General features: G+C 43.5%; 1 protein-coding gene across 6 annotated transcripts in view; it reads left to right on the top strand.

The window, feature by feature from the left end:
* The window catches only part of GPATCH8 (G-patch domain containing 8), a 108,334-nt gene extending 86,905 nt beyond the window's left edge, over window positions 1-21,429 (top strand). For 5 of the 6 annotated variants that reach the window (XM_058444846.1, XM_058444848.1, XM_058444847.1 and 2 more), the window contains 3 exons: window positions 9,370-9,419; window positions 10,614-10,744; window positions 15,207-21,424. In XM_058444846.1, coding sequence (XP_058300829.1) covers window positions 9,370-9,419; window positions 10,614-10,744; window positions 15,207-19,092 — 4,067 coding nt within the window. In that variant the 3' untranslated portion in view covers window positions 19,093-21,424. Of the gene's footprint in view, window positions 1-9,369; window positions 9,420-10,613; window positions 10,745-15,206 lie in introns of all 6 variants that reach the window. The other variant, XM_032163856.2, reaches the window with a different exon arrangement.

The following is a 21,429-nucleotide window of genomic DNA, read 5'->3' as shown; positions in this document are numbered from 1 at the left end:
TTTGACAGAATTACTTACTCTTAGTTGACTGTTTCATTACCCAATAACATATATTACTTAAACAGCACAGTTCTTTTCAGGGATTATGCTTTAAGAAACAACACAGGTTTGAAGAAAGGAGTGCATCTCAGCACTTGAACATGCTGTAGTTTTATTTTAATAACCTATAGCAGAGAGGTGAAAATGTTGGGTTCAGTGGTACTTTATACCACTCTTCATACCATTTTCTTGGAGTCTATTTTGCTTAATAAGAAAATTGACATCATTTGGCCAGTCTTCCAAAAATTTAGCATGTTTCATGCCTTTTCACCTGTTAAGTCTTATGTACTTACCCCCCTCTGCTTATGCTGGGAGTAAACTTATTATACCCAGCAATCACAACGTAGCTAACCTTGAAAAAAAATCTGCTGAAGTCCAGGCGTGGTTGCTCACGCCTGTATTCCCGGCACTTTGGGAGGCCGAGGTGGATGGCTCACGTGAGGTGAGGAGTTCAAGACCAGCCTGGCCAACATGGTGAAACCCCATCTCTACTAAAAATACAAAAAAAAATTTAGCTGGGCTTGGTGGCACACACCTGTAATCCTAGCTACTCGGAGGCTGAGGCAGGAGGATCGCTTGAACCCAGAAGGCAGAGGTTGCAATGAGCCAATATAGTACTGCTACACTCCAGCCTGGGCGACAGAGTGAGACTCCATCTCAAAAACAACAAAAACAAAAACTGTTGAAAAAATCCCCTTCTGCTTAGGGGAGCTGTCTGCTTTTGTGATTAGGGGTAACCCTCAAACAGACGCTTCAGGACCTAATGTTGCTAGGTAAACCAGGCATTCTTTTGTTATGTATTTCTAACTGTTCTTCATTTTGGCACTCAATCCCAGTTGACTGAAAATGATTGTGCCTTACATTTGTTCTACAGTTTCAACCTTTCTGCCCCTTACACTTAATTTATCACAGTGATGCACTGTGGTAGAGATTCTGGGATTAGACTCTTTGTTCTATTGTAGTCCGAAAAGTTAAAGCAACCTAAGTAATAAGTTCTTCAGTGACAGTACTGTAAAGAGCTCTGAACTGGGTTGTTGTGCCATTTGCTTTGGGCCCAAGCAGCTCTTATGACTTATCCGCCTTCAGATTTTACCTATGGGGCAAATCTTTGTCCCCAGATATGTTCTTGGAGTGCTATGTACATACAGATTGAGCATCCCAAATTCAAAAAATTAAAATCCAAAATGCTCCAAAATCCGAACGTTTTTGAATGCCAACATGACACTCAAAGGAAATGTTTATTGGAGCATTTTGGGTTTTCAGATTTGGGATGCTCAAGCAGAAAATAGACAATGCAAATATTCTAAAATGTAAAAAAGCCCAAGATGTAAAACACTTCCAGTTCTAAGTATTTCACGGGATACTCAACCTATATACTTAAAACTCATTATCTACAAAACCACAAAATTTATGTATACCATTTCATACCCACTAGGATGGCTAAAATAGAAATGATACTCTAACAAAGTATTGGAGAAGATATCAAGAAATTAGAGCCCTCCTGCATTGCTGATGAGATAGTGAAAAGATAGTGGTAAAGTTTCTGACACTTCCTCAAAACGTTAAATACAAAGTTACCATATTACTAGTATATACCCAAAGGAAGTGTAAATATACGTCCACACAAGAACTTGCCTAAAAATGTTTATAGCAGCATTCTTCATAATAGCCAAAAAGGGAAATAACCCACATGTCCATCAACTGGTAAATGGATAAAATGTGGTACATCTGTACAATGGAATATTATTCAGCAATAAAAAGGAAGGACTTACTGGTATATACAACATGCATGAATCTTGAAAATAGTATGCTAAGTGAAAGAAGCTGGTCACAAAAGACCCCATATTGTATTATTTATATAAAAAGTCTAGGATAAACAAATGTATAGAGACAGAAAGCTGATTAGTAGATTCCTGGGCCTAGGCAGAGGGGAGATGGTGAGTAACTGCTTATGGGTATGAGGTTTCTTTTGGGAGTAATGAAAATGTTCTAAAATTAGATAGTGGTGATAGTTGCACAATTCTAAGAATGTACTAAAACCCACTGAATTTGACACTTTAGATGTGTGAATTTGGGCCAGGAGCAATGGCTCATGCCTGTAAACACTTTGGGAGGCCAAGGCAGGAGGATCCCTTGATCCCAGGAGTTTGAGACTATCCTGGACAACATATGGAGATCCTGTCTCTACAAAACATAAAAATAAATCAGCAAGGCATGATGGAGTGCATCTGTAGTCCCTGCTATTTGAGAGGCTGAGGTGGGAAGGATCACTTGAGCCTGGGAGGTCGAGGCTGCAGTGAGCTCTGATTGTGCCACTGCTGTCCAGTGCAGTGACAAAGCAAAACCCTGTCTGCAAAAAAGGGGGGTGGGGTAAATTTTAGGGTATGTGAAGTCTATCTCTAAGTCATTTTTAAAACCTCATTAACCAGCTTAAGTTTTCATGGTGGTAGTGGTGGTGAAAATATGTACTACATATACTATGTACATGTGTGTACGTATATGTTCATATATATGCCTTAAAGCAGGCATACTTGGTGCTGTTAAAGAATATACCATACTTTTAAGGCATTTTGCTGAATTCCTGAAAATAGCACAACAAGCATTACATGGTAATTTTATGACAAATTAATTTGATATCTGACTATTCGGCCTGGCTGGGCACAGTGGCTCACACCTGTAATCCCAGCACTTTGGGAAGCCAAGGCGGGCGGATCACTTGAAGTCAGGAATTTGAGACCAGCCTGGCCAACGTGGCGAAACCCCATCTCTACTAAAAATACAAAAATTAGCCAGGTGTGGTGGCATGTGCCTGTCATTCCAGCTACCTGGGAGGCTGAGACAGGAGAATTGCTGGAACCCGGGAGGCGGAGGCGGAGGCTACAGAGATCACGCCACTGCATTCTGGGCAAAAGAGCGAGACTGCATCTCAAAAAAAAAAAAATTAGCCCGGTGTGGTGGCACGCACCTATGGTCCCAGCTTCTCAGGAGGCTGAGGCAGGAGAATCGCTTGAACTCGGGAGGTTGCAGTGAGCCAAGATTGCGCCACTGCACTCCAGCCTGGGCTACAGAGTGAGGCTCTGTCTCAAGGAAAAAAAAAGAATTTGGACTGGGCACAGTGGCTCACGCCTGTAATCCCAACACAAAAAATTAGCCAGGCATGGTGGTGGGAGCCTGTAATCCCAGCTACTTGGGAGGCTGAAGCATGAGAATCGCTTGAATGTGGGAGGTGGAGGTTGCAGTGAGCTGAGATCACGCCACTGTACTCCAGCCTGGGTGATAGAGGGAGACTCTGTCTCAAAAATAAGAATAAAAAGAATTTGTATTTTTTTCTTTTTCTCTCAATTTTTCACTATCTGCAATTGGCATTAGTATCTAATTTTCTCTCTTACCAAATACTTGGTTTTTTTCTTACTGAATAAAATTAATTTTCATCACTTACTAATAGGCATATGGTAAAAGAAAGAATTTACATCTAATGTTCAGTAACGTGGCTTTTCCTAACCATCTATAATCTTCCTTCACTGGGTAGTTTAATACTGAAACATTCTATATTCTCTCCTGGTCTTTTCTCTCACCCATCACCTGGTGATATCTTCTTGGGTGATCTCATCCATGAACATCAAACACTGAGACATGAATTAGGGTGACCCAGGCAAGCAACAACTACAGCATGATTACTTCAGTTAGGAAGGGGAGAGGTGACAGACATTAATGCTTTGTTGTAGAGGGAGGGGGGAAAAATAACAGTGGGGAGAAGAGGCTGTGATTTTGGTATGCAGGATCGTTGACATAAGAGGAAAAGGAGTGGTTGAGATTTGAAGAAGGCCAGATTATCCTTAGCCAGAAATAGTGGCTGAGATACAACACATCTTTTTTTATTTTGTTTTAAAGACAGGTTCAGCTGGGTGTGGCGGCTCACGCCTGTAATCCCAGCACTTCGGGAGGCAGAGGCAGGTGGATCACCTGAGGTCAGGAGTTCAAGACCAGCCTGGCCAACATGGTGAAACCCTGTCTGTACTAAAAATATAAATAGCTGGGCATGGTGGCATGTGTCTGTAGTCCCAGCTACTTGGGAGGTTGAGGCCCGAGAATCGCTTGAACTCAGGAGGTGGAGGTTGTGGTGAGCCAAAATTCTGCCATTGCACTCCAGCCTGGGTGACAGAGAGAGACTCTGTCTTAAAAAAATGAAATAAAAAATAAAAGGTTCTTGCTCTGTTACCCAGGCTGGAGTGCAGTGGCACAATCATAGCTCACTGTGACCTTGAACTCAAGCAATCCTCCTGCTTCAGCCTCCCATATAGCTGGGATTACAAGCACATAACCACTGCGCCCAGCTAATTAAAAAATTTTTTTTGGGCCGGGCGCAGTGGTTCATGCCTGTAATCCCGGCATTTTGGGAGGCCAAGGTGGGCAGATCACCTGAGGTCAGGAGTTTGAGACCATCCTGACCAACGTGGAGAAACCCTGTCTTTACTAAAAATACAAAAATTAGCCAGGCGTGGTGGCGCATGCTTGTAATCCCAGCTACTGGGGAGGCTGAAGCAGGAGAATCCCTTGAACCTGGGAGGCAGAGGTTGTGGTGAGCCGAGATTGTGCCATTGTACTCCAGCCTGGGCAACAAGAGTGAAACTCCATCTCAAAAAAAAAAAAAAAAAAAAAAAATTTTTTTTATAAGCACTGTCTTGCTGTGTTGCCCAGACTGGTCTTGAACTCCTGTCCTCAAGCAATCCTTCTACCTCAGCCTCCCAAAGTGTTGAGGGTACAGGTGTGAGCCACAACCCAGTTTGATAAATATTTACTGCACATCTTTTTTGTGTCATAGACAACTATATGTACATTGTATAGTTAGTTACAAAGAAAGACTAAGCCTCAGTCCCTGTTGGGAGAGCAGAGTTGCTATCTGGTGAGGGAAGGACGCCATGGATAATCTTTAGACCCTAAAGAGACAAAATCAAGTTTTCTCTTCAGAGCTGAGTAAATGTAGAACATGAGATTTTAGTGGCAATAGGAAATATTCTGCCCTAAATTCTGCCTGTTTTCTGATGCCTGAAATCCCCTTTACATGAGAAAAATGGGTTTTATTTAAATGTAGATAATCAATTTTAAATACTTGAGAAAGTAATCAGAATTAATCTTAGTAGAGTACACTCCATCAAATACAAACTCCTAGTGTCAAATTTTATTTTGATGGTAGAGAGAAGCATAGCACTAAAAGATACAAAAAAGATTTTGTTAAACCCTTGTATTATCTTTTGTTGTTAGAGAACACTGTACAGAAATATGTGTCTTACTCAACTCAATCACAGTTGAGCAGGAACACTGTTGTTCTTGACTATTGACAGAATGATGACTATCTTAAAAGTTCTAACCACTATAGAAAGAGGCCATATTTCTTGGGAGCCATTTTACAGATGATCTGCAAAGCCCAAATGTCATAGTTGCCTTATTTTAATAGACACTGTGAGCAGAATGTTTCTGCTCTTGGAAGTCTACACTTAAAGAGAAGTGGGGGCTGTTGGGGTGTACCTTTTCTGCACATTTATAATCCACATTCAGACTTACCTGATTCTCATTTCTTTGGCTTAATCTTTTCAGCGATAGTAGAGCAATACTTTGTGTCCACAGTAAAACATTTTTCTGCCAGTATAATGCTGTTTAAGTTATGTTTTAAGAACTGGAATGTCATTTCCATTTAGAGTGGTCTTTAACCCAAAGAGCCACAGGTAATGTGGATGGGTACTTCAAGTACTGGATCATTTGTTAGGGTCTTGCCTTTCTACTGGTCTTCTGGAAAGTGTAATGGAAATCCCAGCCACCATGTGATTAAGGATCTGTGGGAAATGTTCCTTCCGTTCTGTACTGTGCCACAAATGTATACTGTTTTGGAAAAACGCTATTGATTTTTCAGGAAAACAGAATCTTCATATCTTTTCATTTCCAGTGGGGTTCAGTCTCCATTTCTTGAATTAAGATATTTCCCAACTAAAAATGTGCTATGTGGCTTAAATTTTTGTTAATACCATTAGTAGTTCAGTAAAATAATCTAATTTATTAGCAGCTCTTCAGAAAGCATATTGTATAATTTTCAGAGATAAGGACATCTCATAGCTTTTGAGTCAGCTTAAATGGATAATTAAATCCATTCAAATTAGAATGTCCCATTTTGGAGTCTGACTTGAATTTTTGTGTATGGTATGGAATTTGCTCAGACTTTGACAAGAGATTGATGACATATCTGCAGTGTTTGGTCTTGTGAGCTCTGTCTCTTCTCTCATAGGCAGGCATGTTTCTCTATTCTCACCTGAAGAAATTATCTAAAGTTGTGTTCCTCTTTAGAATTTAAGAGAAAAGTACAGGTACAATTCACAGAATTTCACATGGGTATTCCGTGACAAATGAGCCAGACGTTGGTAGCCTTTTGGAATAAAATAGGCAATTTTGGAAAACCTGACTCTGATTAGGTCCTTGTGCCTTTATAAAAATTACTTTTTAGGTAGGAAACTGAGAAGTTTCTGGCCAGTATCTTTTGCCATTTGGCCCAATTCTGTCTAGAAATAAGAGGTATCTGGAGTGGTAGCTAGGAGGACCATACTATATAACTTTACTATGTCCCTAATAAAGATATGAGAATACTTTATATCAACCTTTCCTACAAATGGTAGAAAAAAATTATTTGAGGAAAAATGAAGGATCTAATGTTTGAACTGAATTATTCACTGGACATTTACCAGATGCCCTCCATAGACTTAGTAGTGTTTTGTGTACTGCGGGGTTGATTATAAAGATAACCTGTAGTCCCTGCCCCACACAGAGGGAAGGGAGTATTGAACAGTTATGACTTATTAAATGCTTTACATTTATTCTGACATTTAATCTTGTTAATCTGTAGATAGATAGCCCTGTTTTTTAATGAGGGAGCAGGAACTCAGAGAGGTGAAATCACCTAGTAATAAGTGGATTGGCTAGTAATTAACAGATTTGAACCCAAGCTTTCTGACTCCGAAGCTTTACACATACTGCCTTTTTAAAAGACAGGAATAACTGGTCAGAGAACAAAGTATGATAGCTGCTAGGTGAGCAATATGACAAAGCACCACTAGGGACAGTTCAGAAAGAACAGTCCCCTCTTTTGAAGGATCAGTGGAGACTTTGTAAGAATTTAGTCTGACCTTGAGTAGGCAGGAGACACTTGGAGTTAGGCATTCATTCTAGGTAAAGGAAAATATGAACCTTATAACCCATGTCTTGGCTGGGCATAGTGGTGCATGCCTGTAGTCCTGGCTTCTTGGGAGGCTGAGGCTGGGGGCATCACTTGAGCCCAGGAGTTCTGAGCTATAGTGCACTATGCTGATTGGGTGTCTGCACTAAGTTAGGCATCATGTGATGAACTCCCAGGAGCGGGGGACCAACCAAGTTTCCTAAGGAGAAGTGAACCAGTTCAGGTCGGAAACAGAGCAGGTCAGAACTCCCATGCTGATCAGTGTGGGAGTGATCACACATGTGAATAGCCCCAGAACTCCCTCCTGGGCAACAAAGTGAGACCTTGTCTCTTAAAAAAAAGTCGCCAGAATGTCCTTATCTGAGAGAAACCGCAAGTATACATGCTCAGTTTGAGAGGGTTTGCTGAGTCCTGTCTCAAGGTTGGGGTGAGAATTCTGGGGTTCTCAATTCTGCTTTTGAGATTGCAGACTTGACTGGAAAGTTTGTAAATGTGATACTGGGAGCCTTCCTAAGCTTTATAGGGTATTCTTAGGATAGGTTTGCCCAGAGGGAGCCTGCAATTTAGATTCGTTTTATTGCATCATCCCATCTTCTTCCGTATCTACCTCCAACCATATTCCTGTGGTAGGAACTTGAGATAGGATGTCTTCAGCATGATGTGGGCATGGTCCTGTTCCTTCAACTTCAAGGTTGTACAAAGTGGCTGCTGAATGGAAAGCCTAATCTCGACTCACCCTGGGGACTCCATACTTTGATAAAATGATTGTTCTTTTGGACAATGTCATGTAGTTTGAAAAATGCTTCCTAAAAGTAGTGAAATATTTGTAAGAGGGGAGGAAATGGCATGGAGAAATTTTCCAGTCATAGCAGGTGGCTAGAGAGAAGATGTCAGGCCATAATGTATATGGGCACAGTGGCTTATGCCTGTAATCCCATCACTTTGGGGACCTGAGGTTGGGAATTGAAGACTAGCCTGGCCAAGAAGATGAAACCTCATCTTTACTAAAAATATAAAAAATCAGCCGGGTGTGGGGGACAGGCACCTGTAGTCCCAGCTACTCAGGAGGCTAAGGCAAGATAATTGCTTGGACCCGGGAGGCAGAGGTTGCAGTGAGCCAAGATCACACCACTGCACTCCAGCCTGGGTGACAGAGTAAAACTCTGTCTCAAAAAAAAAAAAAAAAGAGAGAGAAAATGGCAGATATGAGAAAAACATTATATTCTATCTAAATCTTGGTTAGAGAGCCTGTTATGTGTTTGGGGAAGAAAAAACTAGGTTTGTGGCCAAAGGTAATCATATAATAGGCCTGATAAGCCTTTTCTTTCTGCCCCATTCCCCTCAGGAGGAAGAAATTAGAATTCATATTTATTTAAACTAGTTGATCCTTCATCTTGAAGTGGTTTTATAAAAATCTTAATTGTGGGCTGGGTGTGGTATCTCATGCCTTTAATCCCAGCACTTTGGAAGGCTGAGGCGGGTAGATCACTTGAGACCGGGAGTTTGAGACCACCCTGGCCAACATGGTGAAACCTCGTCTCTACTAAAAATAAAAATTAGCCAAGCATAGGGGTGCACGCCTGTAATCCCAGCTACTTGGGAGGCTGAGGCATGAGAATCACTTAAACCTGGGAGGCGGAGGCTGCAGTGAGCCAAGATCGTGCCACTGCACTCCAGCCTGGGCAACAGAGTGAGACTCCGTCTCAAAAAAAAAAAAAAAATCTTAATTATGGGCACTAACAGTTTCGCCAGCTGTTCATTACTTGAACTTCCCCCATAATAAGGGCTAATGGAAATAGGACTGCTTTTTATACCATAATGGTCTTTTCCAAAGTTCTGGAACCATTTTTCTGGAAGAAATACAGGTAGTTCCATTTTTCTAGGTGGGATTACTGTGTCAGTCTGTGTGTATGTACACATATATATGTTGTACAGGTGCTTCCCTTCTCCCCAGCCCTTTTAGAGTTGATGGCTTTGTCCCTGATTGTTCAGTATAATAGTTTACAGATTCACTAAGAGAGCTTGTGTAGTAATGCTTGCTTTATTTTTTTTTTCTCTTCCACTCTTGTTTTATTTTTTACTTTTTTTTCTTTGTGATGTGACATTTTCAGCTGATGTATTGAAAGCAAATCCTTCTAATTTGGGAGCCCAGATCACAAGAGTGAGTTTTTCTACTAGTGTCTTTAGCTGTATATCTTTTTTTGTGTGTGTCTTTTTACCCTTCCCCCCTCCCAATTTAAAAAGATTCAAAACACATTTCATAAATATTAGGTAAGAAAATTCCTCTGTCTGTTGAACATCATGCCTTTCCACAAAGCAATGTCCACTTTATACTGGGTCAAATTCCTTTTCCCAATGCTGTTGTAAAAGCATAGGCTAATGTATATGTTTTGTTTTGTTTGTTTCTCGTTATTATCTAATGTCTTGAAAATAATTTTAGTTCTGTCTTCATTGCAGATAGATATGTCTGGGTTCTGTCACCAGTGTGTCATAACACTGTTCTTTTTTGGTTGTAGTTTGTTTTGTTTTATTTTAAGGAAAATTATACAGTAGCTTCTGAAAATAAAAGACCCATTCTGTTATCTGGATTTTAAGTAATAAAATCTTTGACTTATCTCTGCTCTCCCTCCTCATCCCCTGGATATTCCTCTCAGGGCCATGAAGGAATGCAAAGCCTCACATACTACTTTCAGCAGGCTGACCAGATAAAAGTGGTCAGACTGGTGAGCTCTAAACATGCTAGCGCTGGAAGACCTGTCTTGGGTTTATTTAATAGTTACAAGAAACCTCTACTCATGCTGGAAAAAAAACAAAAAAAAAACAAAAAAAAAAAACACCTTTTTATGGTGAAATAAACGTATGCTTTCTATTTGTTCTAATTTAAATAACCACCCCCCCCCCCCCCCCCCCATGTAAGCTGTACATTGCTTTTCAAGATCTTACACCTGGGTAATTTTCTGTACTAGCCTAACCCCTTTCTGTTCTCTTTGGCTTGTGTTATTACAATTTATCTCATGTTCTGTTTGTCTAGTTTTGCATCTGGAGGAGCAGGTGATTAAATAGTCCCTTTTCTTTCCTCCCAGTGTTCTAAAATTTGCTTGTTGCATTTGAGATCATTTTATTTTGCCTAATAAAGCAAATGATATGCTGTCCTAATTAGAAATGCAGATACTGCAAGTGCTATACCCAAAGTAATCAGCCATTGTGTTTTCAATTGCCATAAGAGAATATGATAATGTGTTCTACACTAATACCATGACTGTTGGTTGAGGGTCATGTCCTAAAGGCTTTGCTTTCTGATTCCCAAGTTACTGTAAATCATCCACCCTCTGTATCTTTCTTTCTTTTAACCCAGAGATTAAAAGATCTCAAGCAGAGAGAGTTTGCTCGAAATGTCTCTTCAAGATCCCGCAAGGATGAGAAAAAACAGGAAAAAGCCCTTCGGCGGCTCCATGAGTTGGCAGAGCAAAGAAAACAAGCTGAATGGTGAGGATATTTTTTATCAGAGGGTTGTACAAATAATTATAATCCTTAAAATTTTGAATTATAGATTTCAGATTATAACTAAGATTTAAATTAAGATTTAAGAATTATAAACCTTGTGCCAGGTGCAGTGGCTCACCCCTGTAATCCCAGCATTTTGGGAGACTGAGGCGGGCAGGTCATGAGGTCAGGAGATTGAGACCATCCTGGCTAATACGGTGAAACCCCATCTCTACTAAAAATACAAAAAATTAGCCGGGCATGGTGGCGAGCGCCTGTAGTCCCAGCTACTCTGGAGGCTGAGGCAGGAGAATGGCGTGAACCTGAGAGGCGGGGCTTGCAGTGAGCCGAGATCGCACCACTGTACTCCAGCCTGTGAGACTCTGTCTCAAAAAAAAACAAAAGTGGCTGGGCATGGTGGCTCACACCTGTAATCCCAGCACTTTGGGAGGCCGAGGAGGGCAGATCACCTGAGGTTAGGAGTTCAAGACCAGCCTGACCAACATGGAGAAACCCTGTCTCTACTACAAATACAAAATTAGCCAGGCGTGGTGGCACATGCCTCTAATCCCAGCTACTAGGGAGGCTGAGGCAGGAGAATCGCTTGAACCCGGGAGGTGGAGGTTGCAGTGAGCCGAGATTGCGCCATTGCACTCCAGCCTGGGCAACAAGAGTGAAACTCCATCTCAAAAAAAAAAAAAGAATTATAAACCTCCAGTTTTTATTAATTGACAGATAACAATTGTACATATTCATAGATTACCTAGTAATGTTTCAGTACATATATAGTGATCAGATCAGGGTAATTACCCTATCCATCATGTCAAACATTTATTATTTCTTTGTGGGGGAACATTCAGTATCCTCTTTCTAACTATTTGAAACTATATAGTATTGTTAACTCTAGTCATCCTACAGTGGTATAGAACACTGGAACTTACTCTTCCTAGTTAGCTGTAATTTTGTAACAAATCTCTCCTTCTCCTGCCCTTCCCAGCTTCTAGTATCCTCTGTTCTACTTTTTACTTCTATGAGATCAACTTTTTTTTTTAGCTTCCACATATGAGTGACAACCTGCAGTGTTTGGTTTTCTGTTCCTGGGTTATTTTACTTAACATAATGTCCTCCAGTTCCTTAAAATGTTTAATAGATCCTTCTTTCAAACTAAAAGCATATCTATATAATTGTAGTATAATATACTGATTAAGTATGTGTTTTTTTGAGGCCATATTTTTCTATTTATGTGACTTAATGAAATTATATCTAAACTCTCTATGCCTCAGTTTCCTTATCTGTAAGAGATAAGAACAACTTAACAGTTGTTGTGAGGAGTGATTATTACCTTGGAAAGGCTTGAAGGGATGCCTGGCACATTAAAGATGCTCAATAAATCAATAAATTATGACACTATTACAATTATTCCCATTTTCTAACATTTATATTAAAAAGCACATACTGGGCATAGTGACTCACACCTGTAATCCCAGCACTTTGGGAGGCCAGAGTAAGAGGATCACTTGAACCCAGGAGCTCAAGACCAGCCAGGGCAACATAGGAAGACCCTGTCTCTAAAAAAAAAAAAAAATTCTTAAAAATTAGCCGGGCATGGTGGCACATGCCTGTAGTCCCAGCTACTCAGGAGCCTGAGGTGGAAGAATCACTTGAGCCTGGGAGATCAAGGCTGCAGTGAGCTGTGATCGCACCACTGCACTCCAGCCTGGGTGATAGAGCAAGACCCTGTCTCAAAAAAAAGAATCCCCTTTTTATTCAGTTTGGGGGCGGGGGTTTATTTGTTTGCTGTGGAGTAGGTTTCATAACACAGTGTAAGTATTTTTTGCTCTCCAAATCTGTTGAGTTCTCATTTTCCAGTAGCAATAGTTTAGATAGCAAGAGATTACACATTGGCCAGGCACGGTGGCTCACGCCTATAATCCCAGCACTTTGGGAGGCCGGGGTAGGTGGATCGCCTTAGGTCAGGAGCTTGAGACCAGCCTGACCAACTTGGTGAAACTCCGTCTCTACTAAAAATACAAAAATTAGCCGAGCATGGTGGCGTACACCTGTAATCCCAGTTACTAAGGAGTCTGAGGCAGGAGAATCGCCTGAACCCAGGAGGCGGAGGTTGCAGTGAGCCAAGATTGTACCATTGCACTCCCGCCTGGGCAACAAGAGCAAAACTCTGGCTTGGGAGAAAAAAAAAAAAAAAAGAGATTACACATTGTCTGAATATACTTATCCCTGAGTTGAGGACAGCTATTAGCTAGGGTTTGGATAACAAGGACATCATACAAATAGGTATCTGATTCTGTTTAGTTCTTGATTTGGAATTTAAGGGTATAGTGTACACTGTATAGTGTACAAACTATAAAAATTGCAAGCCAGATGCGCGGTGGCTCACATCTGTAATCCCAGCACTTTGTGACGCAGAGGCAGGAGGATCACTTGAGGCCAGGTGTTAAAGACCAATCTGGTCAACATAGCAAGACTCTGTCGCTGCAAAATTTTTTTTTAATTAGCCAGCATGGGCCGAGCATGGTGGCTCAAGCCTGTAATCCCCACACTTTGGGAGGCCGAGGCGGGTGGATCACGAGGCCAAGAGATCAAGACCATCCTGGCCAACATGGTGAAGCCCATGTCTACTAAAAATACAAAAATTAGCTGGGCATGGTGGTACATGCCTGTAGTCCCAGCTACTTGGGAGGCTGAGGGAGGAGAATCACTTGAACCCTGGAGGTAGAGGTTGCAGTGAGCCGAGATCGCACCACTGTACTCCAACCTGGGCAATAGCGTGACACTGTCTCAAATATAAATAAATAAAATTAGCCAGCATGGTGATGTGCACCTGTAGTCATAACTACTTAGGAGGCTGAGGTGGGAGGATTGAGCCAGGAGTTTGAGACTGCAATGAGCTATGATCATGCCACTTCACTCCAGCCTGGGCAATGCAGTTAGACCCCACCTCAAAAAAAATAAAACTTTCAGGCAAGATCATCAGTTTAAAACTATCAAGGCTCCTTGATGTTCCTTTTGTCAAAGGTGAAAGTGCTCAGGTAATATTATGATCGTAGTACTGAATGCCCAGAAACTGCCACAAAACCAAAGCAAATGCTTGTTACGGTACCCAGGAGATAGGCATGGACTTTTTAGTTTCTATGACAGACATACTGACCACAGACTGCCATAAGTAGCACAGTGGAAGTTTCTGTGTTTAACTCTGAATATGCACATTTTTAAAAAATGAAATTTGAAAGCATGGGGAAATTTTTATTTTTATTTTTTTTAGAGGTGGGGTCTCACTGTGTTGCCCAGACTGGTCTTGATCTCCTGGCCTCAAGCAATCCTCCCTCCTCAGCCTCCTGAATCACTGAGATTACAGAAGTGAGCCACCCTTGCCCAGCAAGAGTTTTTCTTTAGTTGAATGAAATAAAACCTATGTGAATACATGTACAGCCATACATTAGATAACATACTGATGGACAAAATTATAAAATAAGAAATGAGATCAGAAACATAGTAATGATGGGCTATTTCAGTCGCGACATAAGTCTTACTTTTTTTTTTTTTTGGTTTTTTTTTTTTTTTTTTTTGAGACAGAGTCTTGCTGTGTCGCCCAGGCTGGAGTGCAGTGGTGCTGCGATCTCAGCTCACTGCAACCTCTGCCTCCCAGGTTCAAGCACTTTTGCTGCCTCAGCCTCCTGAGTAGCTGGGATTACAGATGCCCACCACCAAGGCCGGCTAGTTTTTGTATTTTTAGTAGAGACCAGGTTTCACCATGTTGGTCAGGCTGGTCTTGAACTCCTGACCTCGTGATCTGCTCGCCTCCACCTCCCAAAGTGCTGGGATTACAGGCGTGAGCCACCGCGCCCGGCCTGTACTTTATTTATTTTTATTTATTTTTTTTTTTTTAATTTTTTTGAGAGGGAGTCTCGCTCTGTCACCCAGACTGGAGTGCAGTGGTGTGATCTCGGCTCACTGCAACCTCCATCTCCCAGGTTAGAGCGATTCTCCTGCCTCAGCCTCCCAAGTAGCTGGGATTACAGGTGTGTGCCACCATGCCTGGCTAATTTTCGTATTTTTAGTAGAGACAGGGTTTCACCGTGTTGTCCAGGCTGTTTATGAACTTCTGACCTCAAGCAGTCTGTCCACCTTGGCCTCTCAAAGTGCTGGGATTACAGGCATGAGCCACCACACCCAGCTTTTTGTACTTTAGACAGCTTAAGGAAAAATTATGTAATAACTGGCTGGCCCTGGGAATTTGGTAGGTTAACGGAATGAGTCTTTGCCTAACCTCCTCTGAGAAGGTTGCATTTGTTAGTATAGGGCTAGGGAATATGACCACCACTCACTGTCTTTGAGACCTACCTATAATGAATGATAGGATATAAGAGATTAGTATTTTATAAGGTTTATGAAATGTACTCCTAAACCTGCTTTTTGTTTTTTATTTTTCTAAATCATCATGTAGTGCACCTGGAAGTGGTCCCATGTTCAAACCAACCACAGTGGCTGTAGATGAAGAAGGTGGAGAAGATGATAAAGATGAATCAGCTACAAATAGTGGCACAGGTGCCACTGCTTCTTGTGGCCTGGGATCTGAATTCTCCATAGATAAAGGAGGCCCTTTCACTGCAGTACAAATCACTAATACCACTGGACTGGCCCAGGCTCCTGGGTTAGCCTCCCAAGGCATCAGCTTTGGCATTAAGAATAATCTGGGGACCCCATTGCAAAAATTGGGAGTGTCATTTTCTTTTGCCAAGAAGGCTCCTGTCAAACTCGAATCAATAGCATCAGTTTTCAAGGACCACGCAGAGGAAGGGACCTCTGAAGATGGAACAAAACCCGATGAGAAGGGTTCTGACCAAGGACTGCAGAAGATAGGAGACTCTGATGGGAGCAGTAATCTTGATGGTAAAAAAGAGGATGAAGACTCTCCGGATGGAGGGTCCCTTGCCTCAACATTATCCAAATTAAAAAGGATGAAACGAGAAGAAGGAGCTGGGGCTACAGAGCCCGAGTATTACCACTACATCCCCCCAGCACACTGCAAAGTAAAACCTAATTTTCCCTTCCTACTTTTTATGAGAGCCAGTGAACAAATGGAAGGTGATAATACTACACACCCAAAGAATGCCCCAGAGAGTAAAAAAGGCAGTTCTCCCAAGCCTAAAAGCTGCATCAAGGCGGCAGCAAGCCAAGGAGCAGAAAAGACAGTTAGTGAAGTTTCTGAGCAGCCGAAGGAAACCAGCATGACCGAGCCCTCAGAACCAGGAAGCAAAGCTGAGGCAAAGAAGGCCTTAGGAGGGGATGTAAGTGATCAGAGTTTAGAGAGTCATAGTCAGAAGGTTTCAGAGACCCAAATGTGTGAGTCCAACTCTTCTAAAGAAACCTCTGTGGCCACCCCAGCAGGGAAAGAAAGCCAAGAAGGACCCAAACATCCTACTGGTCCCTTCTTCCCAGTTTTGAGCAAAGATGAAAGCACTGCCCTCCAGTGGCCGTCAGAACTATTAATTTTCACCAAGGCAGAACCCTCCATTTCATATAGTTGTAACCCTTTATATTTTGACTTTAAACTTTCAAGGAACAAAGATGCCAGAACTAAAGGAACAGAAAAACCAAAGGATATAGGAAGCTCCTCAAAGGACCATCTCCAAGGCCTAGATCCTGGTGAGCCAAATAAAAAGAAGGAAGTGGGTGGAGAGAAAATAGTACGTTCCTCAGGAGGCAGAATGGATGCACCTGCTTCAGGGTCTGCCTGTAGCAGCCTGAACAAGCAGGAGCCTGGGGGTAGCCATGGGTCTGAAACAGAAGACACAGGGAGAAGCCTTCCCAGCAAGAAAGAACGATCTGGGAAGTCCCACCGGCACAAAAAGAAAAAGAAGCACAAAAAATCCAACAAACACAAACGTAAACACAAGGCTGACACAGAAGAGAAAAGCTCTAAGGCAGAGTCGGGGGAGAAATCTAAGAAGCGCAAGAAACGAAAACGAAAGAAGAATAAGTCATCAGCTCCAGCAGATTCTGAACGAGGACCCAAACCAGAACCCCCTGGGAGTGGCAGTCCTGCACCGCCAAGAAGGCGGCGGCGAGCTCAAGATGACTCCCAGCGGAGATCCCTCCCAGCTGAAGAGGGGAGCAGTGGCAAAAAGGATGAAGGTGGGGGTGGTAGCAGCTCCCAAGACCATGGTGGGAGGAAACACAAAGGTGAACTTCCACCTTCATCCTGCCAGCGAAGAGCAGGCACCAAACGGAGCAGCCGGTCTAGCCATCGGAGCCAACCCAGTAGTGGAGATGAGGATAGTGATGATGCTTCCTCACACCGGCTGCACCAGAAGTCTCCATCCCAGTACAGTGAGGAAGAAGAAGAGGAAGATTCAGGCAGTGAGCATTCCCGCAGCCACTCAAGGTCTGGCCGGCGCCATTCCTCACATCGTTCCTCCCGCCGTTCTTATTCAAGTAGCTCAGATGCCTCTTCAGACCAGAGCTGCTATAGTAGACAGCGCAGTTACTCTGATGACAGCTACAGTGACTACAGTGACAGATCACGAAGGCACTCCAAGCGCTCCCATGACTCAGATGACTCAGACTATGCCAGCTCCAAACACCGATCAAAACGGCACAAATATTCATCTTCTGATGATGACTATAGCCTCAGTTGCAGCCAGTCCCGAAGCCGATCTCGGAGTCATACCAGAGAGCGCTCAAGATCCCGGGGCCGCAGCCGCAGCAGCAGTTGTAGTCGTAGTCGAAGCAAGCGGAGAAGCCGTAGCACCACAGCCCACAGCTGGCAGCGGAGCCGGAGCTATAGCCGGGACCGCAGCCGCAGCACCAGGAGCCCTTCCCAGAGATCAGGCTCCAGGAAGGGATCATGGGGTCACGAGAGCCCTGAGGAGAGGCATTCTGGGCGTCGGGACTTCATTCGTTCTAAGATCTACCGCTCCCAGTCCCCCCACTATTTCCGATCAGGCCGGGGAGAAGGTCCTGGGAAGAAAGATGATGGCAGAGGAGATGACAGTAAAACAACAGGTCCACCTTCCCAGAACAGCAACATTGGCACGGGAAGAGGGTCAGAAAGTGACTGCAGTCCTGAAGACAAGAACTCTGTCACTGCCAAACTGCTACTGGAGAAGATCCAGTCAAGGAAAGTGGAGAGGAAACCTAGTGTGAGTGAGGAGGTGCAGGCCACCCCTAATAAAGCTGGGCCCAAGCTCAAGGACCCCCCACAAGGTTACTTTGGGCCCAAGCTCCCCCCATCTCTTGGCAATAAGCCTGTCCTTCCACTGATAGGGAAGCTCCCAGCTACCCGAAAGCCCAATAAGAAGTGTGAAGAGTCTGGCTTGGAAAGGGGGGAAGAGCAAGAACAGTCAGAGACAGAAGAGGGGCCCCCAGGGAGTAGTGATGCCCTATTTGGGCATCAGTTCCCTTCAGAGGAAACAACTGGCCCCTTATTAGACCCACCCCCAGAAGAGTCAAAGTCTGAAGAAGTTACTGCTGATCACCCTGTGGCTCCACTAGGCACCCCAGCACACTCTGACTGCTACCCTGGGGACCCAACCATCTCCCATAACTACCTCCCCGACCCCAGTGATGGGGACACCCTGGAGTCCCTGGATAGCAGCAGTCAGCCAGGCCCTGTGGAGTCCAGCTTGCTGCCTATAGCACCAGACCTTGAGCATTTCCCCAGTTATGCGCCTCCCAGTGGGGATCCTAGTATTGAGTCAACAGATGGGGCTGAGGATGCTTCACTGGCCCCCCTGGAAAGCCAGCCCATCACCTTCACCCCTGAGGAGATGGAGAAGTACAGCAAGCTCCAGCAGGCTGCTCAGCAACACATCCAGCAGCAGCTTCTGGCCAAGCAAGTAAAGGCCTTTCCAGCCTCAGCTGCCCTGGCCCCAGCCACACCAACCCTGCAACCCATCCACATTCAGCAGCCAGCTACAGCCTCTGCCACCTCCATCACAACTGTTCAGCATGCCATCCTACAACATCATGCTGCCGCAGCTGCTGCCGCCATCGGCATTCACCCTCATCCCCATCCCCAACCACTTGCCCAGGTGCATCATATTCCCCAGCCCCATCTGACCCCCATTTCTTTGTCCCACCTCACTCACTCAATCATCCCTGGCCACCCTGCCACCTTTCTCGCTAGCCATCCCATCCACATCATTCCCGCCTCAGCCATCCATCCTGGGCCCTTCACCTTTCACCCTGTCCCACATGCTGCCCTCTACCCCACCCTACTTGCTCCACGGCCTGCTGCAGCAGCTGCCACTGCACTCCACCTTCACCCACTACTTCACCCCATCTTCTCAGGTCAGGACCTGCAACATCCCCCTAGCCATGGCACATGAGTTGGGGAATAGGATCCTAGGTAGGGCCAGGGGAGGAGACCCATAAATGTTCTCTTGGGGGTGTTGAGCCATTAATACCAGCGAGTAGAAGCTGGGATGGGCAGTGTCTGACAGCCAAAGAATTGAGTTTTGGCTTGCAGGGGGTGGGTTTAGATTTGAAGTTTGCTTTCAGTTTACTATCAGGGATTTCTTTTTCCTGTCCTCCTCTCAATTTGTCCCTCCCTCTTCTGTGATTCTAAGCTAGGAAACACCAGTAAGTGCTACCCACCCCTCTGCAGCAACATCTCCAAACTGTCAAGTTTAGATAATCCCCTCCTCCCTCTGCTTTTTTCCTCTGCTCTCCCCTTCTATAAATTTTAAAACATTTTCCTCCCCTCTGGCCAGTGGGTTATCACCAGAGCACTTGCTGTGGGTCCATCTGGTCTTGCCTTCTCAGTGCCACAGGGAAGGCCAAGCTGTTCTGGTGGTGGAAGTGCCACCACTTTGGGGTAGTATCTTTGACCATCCTTGGTGACGTTATGTTATCCCAACTGAGGTGGAAAGAGTCTCACCTGGAACCTGATATAACTCAGGCTGCAATTCCATCCAGTTCACACATCAACGGAGCCACACATTTGGCACTGTTATCTTGGTATCCCTCATCCCAGAAGAGGCATCTCCATATCCCAGAAAAGAAGATCCTATCATGAATAAAAGCTGTGTGGAACATAGAGTTGCCCGTGTGCTTTCCCAGAGAGGAGCTCATGTGTCTGAAGTGAAGAGTATATTTTCTTCTGTTGTGTTGATGTTTCCTTCTTAATTTATAGGATTTTTTAATGTAAAAAATTGCACTGAACTCTGTAAACGTAAATGCTGCTTTTTGTAGCTCATATAAAAAAGGTTCCATATTTGTAGTATACTGCAATAATATTTTTTACATCCAGCTCTTTAAGTGATCCTCGTTCTGGTGGCTTTGTGTAAATATGTTTGCCCTAGTTGAATTAAGAAACTTTAAAGGTTATACAATGAAAACAAAAAATAAAATACTTGTTTTCTGCTAGATGCAAAACTGACTAAGCATGTATATTTTACCAAGCTTATGTATTTTTTGAAGTTATGAACTATAAAATGTTAAAACATTTTTTGCTGGGACAAAATGTTAAGTAATTTGCAGTATGTAGTGCCCCCAGTATTGAGATTTTTCAGCTAATGGGCAGCAGTCAGCTGGGGGCTTCTGAGGGATGCTCATCTTTAATAGTCTCCCTCATGTACTTTTGCTGTACACAGAGAAACAGGTGGACCCCACAGAGGAGAAGGAGGGGACTCAACAGCTTTATTGTCTGGAAGCAGTGAGATTTGGTGATTGTCTGGGGGGATTCCTGGGTGTCCCTGGGTACCTTGTTCCAGGCAGTCAGTCCATTTGCCTTCCTAGTACTTAGCCCCCTCTGACAATTTTTTTTTTTTTTTAATGTGCCTTTTGGGTTGGTAGAAACTGAAGTAGAAGTAGGCTGGAGGACGAGTTGGGACAGTCTTCTTCCTTTTGTTGGGAGGTGAGCACGTTTACAGATACTTCAAATTCTTTTGCTTCATAGTTTCCATGCCCTCTGCCCAGCTCAGTTTAGACAGTAAGCGTTCCTTGTTTCTTTTCTCCCATGACACTGACAAGAGGAATTACCACCTCAGCCTCTTTTGCCCCTCTTCTTGCCTTTCACCCAGGCTCTCAGCCCTAATTAACACACTGACCCAAAGGTGCTTGTATTGCAGGTCCCATCTCCTTTGATGAGGTTAACAGTTCCCACTTTGGCATTTTCCTAACTATTCCTGTGGCTAGAATTGGTTGGTTGGTCACTTGAGAAGAAAAACCATACTTACCTGGGCCAAGGCTCTGTGTTCCTGCCTTCTCAAATTCCCAAAAGAGAAAAGTTTTAAGTTTATGAAAAGAAAGTGGCAGGCAAACACAACTCTTGACTGACTTCCCACCCTCCTACCTGTTCAGTACTCCTCATCTGATTCAGAAGCATCACTTCTTGGATAACTAGCACTGGATAAACGAAATCATCTGTGTAAGTGAAGGGACTCATTTTTCTTTGCTTTCAGCCCATGTAAATAAATAATACAGTATTAACATTTTCGTGCTGCTTCCCATTAGCTTGTAGATTGAGCCATACTCTGGCTGCCTCTGCCTTCCTAGGGGCATTTTCTTTAACTTCCAGAATAGTGATTTTAAAACTAAAAAATAAAAATAAACCTTACTTACAAGCATAACAGATTGTATTTAACTTTATCACATATGATAGAGATATATATGCTGTAAAATGAGGGAAAGGAACTTTCTAATAAACCAATGATTTGTGGAAA

Source organism: Hylobates moloch, unplaced genomic scaffold (assembly GCF_009828535.3).
Source record: "Hylobates moloch isolate HMO894 unplaced genomic scaffold, HMol_V3 SCAFFOLD_10, whole genome shotgun sequence".
NCBI lineage: Eukaryota > Metazoa > Chordata > Mammalia > Primates > Hylobatidae > Hylobates > Hylobates moloch.
This window is presented reverse-complemented; position numbering and strand designations above follow the sequence as displayed.